The sequence below is a fragment of the Cyprinus carpio genome, chromosome B20 (genome assembly GCF_018340385.1).
Source record: "Cyprinus carpio isolate SPL01 chromosome B20, ASM1834038v1, whole genome shotgun sequence".
NCBI classification, from domain to species: Eukaryota; Metazoa; Chordata; class Actinopteri; order Cypriniformes; family Cyprinidae; genus Cyprinus; species Cyprinus carpio.
The window spans coordinates 19,562,266-19,572,150 of record NC_056616.1 but is presented as its reverse complement, the minus strand read 5'-3'; the positions used below and the strand labels follow the sequence as shown (position 1 = coordinate 19,572,150).

The window sequence follows — 9,885 nt, the reverse complement described above, 5'->3', positions numbered from 1 at the left end:
TCACAAAAAGGAAAAATGTTCATGGGAGACGAGTCAATATAATATTTTTGGGGTAATCAACATGCTGTATATTGAGATTAATAATCCGGAGTCCTGTTAAAGCAAGAAATGTGACTGAGATTGGCAATGTTATTTATCTCTCAAACGTCATGCAATGTCTATGCTGTGTAGAAAAGACTGTATGTTAAGTTTTTTTGTTTTGTTTTGTTTTTCTGAAAGCAATTCAAAAGCAGAAGCCCAGAATAGCTTTGCAAAATAATGCAGGTATCACCTGAAACCTGTGGTCACAACTCTGTGTTGTTATGATGGTGCCATGGCAATCCTTGATAGGAATCCTAATGGGGTTTTACCTACAATTGCACCACACCCAGTTACAATGACAATCCGTTTGAACTAATGAGAGGGGGAGGCAGGCGCACACTAACCTGCCGGTGATCCCTGTATGGGTGTGTATCCATGAGCAGGAAAAATACATTCGCTTTTACCTCACATGACTAATAACTGACAGTTCACCTCCCATACCTCCGGTTTGTCAAACCACTCTTTGATCAGCAGTAATGTCACTACAAAAAGCAAATACAGAAAGGCAAGTACATATAGTATCACTATTGCATTGCACCATTTTTGATTAAAATAGAATCCTATTTCTCTGTTGACTCATGCCGTACAGTTATACAGTTATTCCAAGTCCTCCATGGAACATTGTGACATTTAGTGCAAAAGCTAAAGGAATTCATAATAAACTATATGGTTTAAATTCAAAGAATTGTATAAAAACAAAGCTTGAGTCATACATTGACTCACAACTTCCACTTTTCTTCCACAGCTTCCTAGAAAGTCAGCATTAGGTTCCAATAAATGAGAAATATAGAGTTCTTCTTCACCCATTTGAAAGATTTTTATGGCCAAAATCACTGAGCTGTATCAGACCGAAAAAAGAAGAAGAAAAAGAGAAAATTAATGTTTTTTTTTAATGTGTGTTTGTTTGAGAACAGTAAAATGATGTCATATTAGTTATGGGTTCATTTAAGTAAATTATTTTTGTTTGTGTTTGTGTTGTCAGGATATACACAGGAAGGATACAGCGAGGAATAGTTAGGGTGAAAAGATGAGTGTTTTCACACTAATGAGGTCAATCCTGTATATGTACCATCTGTGCATTCACATTCACTGAGCCAGAACAGTCAGCGCTGCTTTATCTCATCACTCTCATTCTTTTTCTGTCTCTCTTTCCCTTACCCAGATTCTCCTAATTTATCTATCCATCTCACCACCCCTTCAGTATTTAGTAACTACAATGCATATTTCAATAAAAGTAGTATGGGATACCATACTTGGCTGTATGTCACTTTTGAAAGAAGTCTCTTTTGCATACCAAGGCTGCTCAAAATACAGTAAAATACAGTAATATTGTTAAATATTAGAATTTTAAATTACTGCTTTCTACTTTGTATTTTAAAATGTAATTTGCTCCTGTGATGGCAGTGATGCCAGTGATATTCTTTTTACCAACTGCTGAGTTACTTGTTGACTCAGTCTGAACTTTAAACATATGCACAGAAAAACACTTAAATCATTAGCCATACAGTCTAAAGATTTTGTTTACTGTTAGCCAGTTTAACACTGCTCAAATCTCTGCACATAAATGATTCTGCAAGCAGCAGATCTGATGTAGCTTGTCAAAAACCAAAACTTTTTTCTTCCATGTTAGTATACATTTTTCAACTATTATCCCCTCTTCCCCACATGTTCTCAGTATCTTGTATACCACTATCCTCTCACAGCTATGGTACCTTTGTCTTTGGTTGTATTCTGAATAGTGTCTAATTACTGGACTTAAATCCTCTTAAGTGCCCTGTGCTATTTCTGCATAGGAGCACAGAGTTGTCCAATGTGTCTTGACTTAAGAAAGCTTCTTTGCGCCCTCCCCATGCGCACTCAAAAAAGCATGAAGGACAAGCTAATGGTGATAGTGACCACGTAACAGCTCACTGAAGGGACGTATTCGGACCGTAAAAAAGGTGAGCAGGCAACTGTTTAATTTAACAGGTTTCTGTGGGACCAGACTGATTTACTCATGCAGTTACAGAATATTTCAACTTCATGCTAAAATGCATCTTTTCCTGGTTGTTCTGTTTTACAGCTTTAAGTGAGTCGCAGCATTATTTATCTAAAGCATATGTAATCATAGGCCTGATTTTACTTTTGATGAGCTGTGATGTTACAGACAAATGTATTACGTTAAACAAAGTCCACTTTGATTTGATTTGCATGCTAAAGTGACAGTATAATTCCTGTTTTTCTATGAATCAAAATCAAACCTTGGAGCTGGCATTTTTAAGTGGTTTGTTCAGATACTTTGATGTACTGTAGATAGCGGTAGTGTTGTCTACTGTATATTTATATCAGAAAACTATGCAGAAGTTTGTGCCATGTTTACCATTTTGCATGATTTAACAAGACTTGAAGATTCAGGTCAGACTGAATGAAAAACATTTAAAAAGACTGATAAACTGATTAAAGACTCAAAGGAGCTAAAAAAGTATTTTTTTCTCAAACAATAAGTGTACAGTAAGAGTAATCTGTGTGCACAAACCAAGCATCAACATTTTAAAGAAATAACAAAGAAAACGGATGCAACCTTCAAAGCTGTCATGTAGGATTTCATTGGTTGCCATCTGAGCTGAGGCATTGCATCATAGCTGTAATCTCAATTAGCAGTCAGTGATTTACTGAGAGCAGTGAAAGGTACAATGGAGGAGGTTTGAGGCCAGAGGCTAGCGGAGCAAAATGAAGACTCTGAGCTCTAGTATTAAACTGCTAATCTGCTGCAGCATGAGCTTTATCTGATCTCGGTCTCAACCTCATATGAAAAAGACCAGTATAATGACTGACCTGAATGCAACCAAATATGTTCTACATTGTTGATTTTAATGTTGGCATTAAGGTGATATATAATAAAGTTTTATGCATTTTCAATGATATTGCTTGTAGAATCAAATAGAATCAAAGAGATGTGCATTAAAATGAATGACAATTAAACCGATTTAAAGTGTCTAGGTTGAAATGGGAATTTTTGCATATTGTAAATTATTTGAGGACAGTTCATTTGTCATTCCATGACATCATATCGACGACGCCCACTTGTGCAAATAAATTGGATCAAGGAGTAATCTGATCTTCTTACTCGTAATAAACCTAATATCTTCCAAGAAAGAGCGATCAGGTATAGAGACACTGTCCACGTGCCAACATTTCAATGAAGTTTTGATGCTATACCTTGTTCGAATTAAATGAAGATTGAATGTATCTTACCTTCCTGAAAAAGTAATGCAAAAAAAAAAAACTATTGTTTTCTTTGTTTAAAACTGGATAGTCATTCAGAGACATACAGTTTTTATTACTTTTGCTGAAGGAGAATTTTATTTATTTTGACATAAATAAGTGAGATGAAGATTTGACCTTTTTCCACAGATAATCAACAAATAAAAATGTCTGACAGAATCGTAGATGAGGAACCAGCAGCTGTCACTCACACAGGTCAGTATGGTTCTTTTTGTTTTGTGAGACTGTAAAATGCATGGGTCATATAGGGAAAGAGATCTAATGTATTAAGAGCATGCTGAATGAAGATGGAAAGGTTTCCCAAACTGGAGTTTGCAAATTGATGAAAAGCAATTAATTAATTAAATAATAAAATTACTAGAAAACAATAACATTTTTATTTGTTTGCCTGCATGCCACATGACCATTTACCAACATTAGAGAACCATGTGCATGAACTTAAGAATGTGCTGTTGGATGACTGAAATTAATTCAGGGGTTCTTCAAGGAACTATTTTAGGTCAAAGGAGTTGGTCGAAGCCTGAATCCTTTCGTTATGGTTGCCAGCTTCCCATTGTGAACAACTTGGTGTTCTTGTGAAGAAATGAAGGAAACACATTCATCCCTGAGATAGGAACCAGGAAATTTTGAGGCCCAATTATAATTTCAATTATTGAACAAAATTTGAAACAACATCAGTGTCTGGACATTTGCTCATTTCCCCCATATAAGTCAAATTAGAGATAAAATACATTTCTATAAAATATGTCTGACCTGAACTGATATCATCCACTGCTGAAAGTGAACTAACTACGGTAGCCTATTGCTTGTCTTTTGATTTATGGTTGGCTTGCTGCAATTTGTTATAACAGCTTAAATTTGTTGAACTTAAATATCCAACCCAACTAAACTAAACTAAATGTATAATTTTAAGTAAAGCACAAACTTTAAACAAAACATTATTACTTATTCTAATGTTGAATTAATAATAATTAATCTCTGCAATAATTTTTTACAGTATATTTACTGATGTAATTCACTCATCTATTCATTCACTTATGGTATCTCTAGGACCAAAGGGTGTCATCAATGACTGGCGTAAATTTAAACTGGAGAGCATGGACCAGGAGGCTCTGCCTCCCAACAAGAGAGAGCTTCTAAGACAGATGTCCTCCCCCCACAAACCCGGAGACTCCTGTGTGGGTGGATTCAATCGCAAGGTTGCCTCTTTTGACCATGATTTCCAAATAAAAATGAGCTCTTTGAAGAAAAACAATGCTTTTCTAAATTAGGCTGTAAAAAGTGCATTCTAAAAAAGGGAGGATAAGTCTCTATGTATAATATTACTTTGGTCAAAAGTAACTAACACCAAACTATACTAAAACATTGCTATAGTTATTGTGTTAGTCATTTTAATGAATTTATTCATTTATTCATATAAAGAATTTAGAGGTTGCAAACTGAGGTCCAGGGATCCCCCTATGGGCTACATAGGGGTGACAAATATTTTTATAAAATGTGAAGAAAAAAAATCTGTTAAAATTAATGTTAAAATATTTAGCAAATATTCAGTACAATTACCATATAAAAGCCAGTTGTTTAATTTCAGAAACAGTGCATTTCAGAAACAGCATATTTTTCTTTTCACGCATAATATTTTTCTCACACCGTATAAATGGGTTTTTACACTTATGCTAGGAAGGGGTTCCTCAAAAGAGGTCATCATATTTGGCAGTTCTTTGACATCAAAACATAATTTAATGGATTAACTTAATTTAACTTAAATTTAAATGCAGTTATCTCTCCCAAAAATCTGCATTGGCCTTAAAAGCTTTGAATTTTCCTGCTTCTTTTTCACTTCCCAGATGAGCGCTCAGGAGTATGAGCTGATAAAGGAAGATGATGAGAAAAGTCTGCATAAGTACCGCAAGCAATGCATGCAGGAGATGCACGAACGCCTGAGCTTCGGGCCCAAATTCGAGGGAGTGTACGACCTTGACAGTGGCGAGGCCTTCCTGGAGGTCATTGAGAAAGAGCACCGGCTCACAGTGGTGGTGGTGCACATCTTCAAAGATGGAGTGCAGGGGTGCGAGGTGCTTAACAGTTGCATGGATTGCCTGGCCACAGAATATCCCAGTGTTAAATTCTGCCGCATTAGTGCCGCCGCCACTGGAGCTGGTGAGCGTTTCTCAGATGACGTGCTGCCCGCCTTGTTAGTGTACAAGGCTGGAGAGCTTCTGGGGAACTTCCTGGCTGTTACGCAGCATTTCAGCGAGGAGTTCTTTGCTACCGATGTAGAGGCCTTCCTCAATGAGTATGGACTGCTGCCAGAGAAGGAGTGTGGCCCTGGAGCTGATGAGGATGAAGCAGATGTGGAGTGATGCAAGATGGCAGAGAGTAAGAATGGATGAAATGAATGGGAGGAATGTTTTTCTGAATATGACAAGAATTAGTTTCATTATTCTTCCAGCTAACATGATGAGATGCTTCCGTTTGCACATGCAGCTCAGGGTAAAGATCTCTTTGAGTACAGTACAACAAAGTAATGGAATAAAGCTGAGAAAGATAATGAGATATTCAACTGTTTTCTCATATAAACAAATAGACAACTACATGAATATGAAATAGATAAGAATGAATTAGTGTCATGTGGAATACTTATGGACATATTTTGTGATTGCATGTAGCCAAAGATGATGCAAATGAGAATGGCCCATGATTGGTTCTTCTTACATGAATAGTTAGCCCAAAAATTTCAAATAAATGAAAATATACTCACCCTCTTGCCATACAAGATGTAGTTTGTTTCTTCATTAGAACAGATTTGGAGAAATGCTCACAAATTAATCCCTTTTCAGTCAATGGGTGCCATCAGAATGAGAGTCCAAACAGCTGATAAAAACATCACAAGAGTCCAGTAATTCACACTACTGCAGTCTGTTAATTAGCATCTTTTGAACCGAAATACATGTTTGTAAGAAATAAAATCCAGGCATTTTAACTTTGAACCATTGCTTCTGGCCAAAATACAAATCGATAATCCGTAAAAATTCTTTCCTTTAGTGAAAAAAACCATCCCTTGTGTTTTCATTATCATATCAAGACATTATCATAATCATAAGACATATTTGTTTTGAACAGTTTATGCTTATAAACAGTGCTTGATCTATGAATATTTCTTTCCTGATTCAGAAAAGATGACTTTTCACTGGAAACAGCAATATTACAATATGGATAGAGGACATATAAGGATAAAATGCCTTGATGGATTTGCTCATTACAAATATATAGATTTTCACTTCACAAGCCATTAATTGATGGACTGGAGTTGTGTGGCTTATTGTGATGTTCTTTTTAGCTGTTTGGGATTTCATTCTGATGGCACCCATTCACTGCAGAGGATCCATTGGCGAGCAAGTGATGACATGCTAAATTAAATTTCTCCAAATCTGTTCTGTTGAAGAAACAGACTCATCTACATCTTAGATGACCTGAGGGTGAGTAAAATTTCAGCAAATTTTCTTTTTTGGGTGAACTGTTCCTTAAACCTGTGCTTGATCACCTTTATGATTTTCGGTGCATAGAAATTTTGTGAGGTTCAAGATAAGCAGCATCCTGAGTAAAATTTGATTTTGTGGTGGGGATGGCTTTTAACCTAATTTTTGGTTTGCACAAGCTGTCTTACTGTAAATTGGTTTGGCTGGAATTTTGCATAAACCAGGATATTTTATGTAAACTGTATTTTTAGGCATACATAAATAAATGCAAATGGAAACAATGAACATTTCCCCTGCCTGCATTTAGTTTAAAAAAAAAAGAAGCTATTACTTATACACGTGCTCCACTTGCACACAAATTATATTTCACCCCTGAAGAAAGCATTTGAAGAACAGAATCAATCAAGAGAGCAATAAAGAGAAATTCCAGAGAATTTGCACCTTCCTTTAATGTGGTTTGAAAAGCGAGACAGCACTTGCTGAAACACAGTCTCTGCAACTGACTTTACCGTGACCTGCAGGTTCAAAAGTTCCATTGTATATTAAAAGAATAGATACTTGTTGCACATTTGTGCATTTCCCAATAATTTTCCTATAACTTGACATGTTATAATTATGTATTTTGGGGATTTTCCTTTGAGTTGAGTTGCACAGTATGGGGCAATGATCAAGATTTAGCTGAACTCCTGATGAACCATGGGTTACGAAGAAGTGAGCCAACAAAAGACATGCTACTGTTCCTGTCTAGGGCTTTTCAGTGATAACCTCTTGTAAGAGTGGATTAAAATCTGCTGTTGTCTTGAAATGTTGCTGTGTAGAGTCAAATATAGTTATAAATAAACAAATATATATAAACAAATATACTTCAATATAGCACTACCATGTCATCAGTAAGCTTAATCAGTGCAGTAAGTGGCTGTACGCCCATGTTGTCATGCTTTTATGAGCGCCGTATGTGATCTTTTTTGATCAGCTTAGTCTGGAATCTTATTACTGGTTTTAAATCCAAGATCTTTGTTTAGTGTCAAAATAAGGGCTGCCCCAGCTGGAGCCTTTGTCATCATGCAGGATATTTTCACTCTAATCCAACGATTAGTGTTTTTATATTTTAAATGACCTAATTAATTTGAACATGCAGTACTGATACATACAGGCTATTTTACTGTATGCTTGAATTCTATAATTTAGCCCTGATTGTTACCTCACCCAGAACTAAGTTTTTATTCTCACCATAGTTCAGAAAAAATTCAACAGCAATTGCAACAAAATTGCATCAGCGTGTGGGGTCATGAAGCAATTTTTTTGTCTGTTCCATATTTGAAAAAGACATGCAAACCAATTTGAGAGTAACATATTTTCTCTTGAGGGCCAAGCCATGCAGGCACACCCACTGAGGGCCTGCAGGGTTTGGTGATTTTGTAGTAATGTTTTGTGTGTCTCATGCCGAGCTCTTGCTATATCGTGCGACGAAGTCGTCTGCGCTTCACACGAACATGTTCTGACAACATCTGCACCTGATACCACATTTGCCTCCATCCTCTCTGCATGCGTGAAGGAATAGCCCAAACAGCCAAGTCCTCGTCTGGACTTAATTCCTAAGACATGTTGTCACGGGTTCATGGCTCAGACAGATTAAAAAACTTTATGGATACTGTATTGTAAGACAGTAAAATATTAATATATATATATATATATATATATATATATATATATAAATATATATATATATATATATATATAGTCTTACAAGTTAGTCATCTAATTTTTTTTCTTTAAGACAGGGTCGATTTTTATTTTTTTTTTAACATAAAAACATAGATTAGTCCAAGTTCATTCCATCAACTGCTAGTTGGTCAGACTAGTTCTTAAGATGCAAGGCAACAAGCAACTGGCCTGAGATGTAACTTATATCTACAGTGTCTTACATACTATGTACTTACATACTATGAATACACTTTCATTTAGACTTTAGTGCTTTGATCTGAAACAAATATTTACTGACCACTGCTGGACAGTGACTAAGTTGTTAGTGCTTGAGTTCACAGTTCTGTTAATTTTCTCCTGTTTTCACAAAACATCACAGAGAAATCTCACACATAAAGACCTCTCTCATTTAGCTGCTGTAAAAATCTAATCATAAAGCTTGGAGATCTTTAGGAAGGACTTGAGTCATGTTCTCATGTAATATAAGAAGTGTTTTGTACTATAAAAACAAACACATAATCACAAACTATACATGGCTAATATGTAATAGGCTTTCATGGGTTTTGAATCTGGTCTTGTTATGTTAGCCAAGGCTGAAACAGTTTTTCATTTGTTGTTTTTAATCTGATCCAGGATTGTTTTTCTAGCTATTAATTTTAAAGTGCTGTTTATTGACATTCCTGCTGGAAACATTAACCTTTAATCAATAACACTTTTAATGTACCTTATACTAGCCATTTCTATACACAAGAGTTTTTATAAAATTTTACTCCTTCCATTTAATGTAGATGATCTGTAATGGTATTTTAAAGTAAACAACAAGGAACAATATAGTAATCAAATTTAACATAACAATGAAATAAAATAATACAATAGGTGGCTCCTCAAGATAACATATGATATATAGCAGTATGCCTATTATCATTGTGGTCTAATTAAAAACTTGAAGCTTTGTGTAAGTAGCCTGCAAGGGAAGCAATAATTTAACCCAGAAAAAACCTCAGGAATTCCACAGCAGCTACCTCTGTCAAAATGAATCGTGCATGTGAATGAAACAAAACAAAACATCGTAGAACTGGGCCAGAAAGAAAACAAATGTGTCATGAATTATAATAGAAGAGAGTATAATACAGTTTCAAAGAAGGCAAAATGTACAAAAAGAAAGGCAAACTAGATGACTCTCTCCATTGAAGGGTTTCCTGAGCTCTGAATATAATGGTGGCGAAGGCCTTCTGGGAGTGACGTTGGGCACAGGAGAGGTAGTGGGTGGACAGACATGATGGATGTTAATTTCAAGTGTAAATGGGACCATGCTGTAGGTGAAGGGCTGGATGGAGGTGGAGTCGGGGGTTGACATGGA

The 9,885-nt window shown here is 35.9% G+C and overlaps 1 protein-coding gene across 1 annotated transcript; it reads left to right on the top strand.

The window, feature by feature from the left end:
- The first annotated feature begins 1,839 nt into the window (after positions 1–1,839).
- LOC122141005 (phosducin-like) lies at positions 1,840–6,690 on the top strand. Its single transcript, XM_042746660.1, has 4 exons — positions 1,840–2,021; positions 3,475–3,540; positions 4,396–4,544; positions 5,190–6,690. Exons 2-4 carry the CDS (start codon positions 3,492–3,494, stop codon positions 5,703–5,705), a joined length of 714 nt encoding a protein of 237 aa, XP_042602594.1. The 5' UTR covers positions 1,840–2,021; positions 3,475–3,491; the 3' UTR covers positions 5,706–6,690.
- Positions 6,691–9,885: the final 3,195 nt, after the last annotated feature.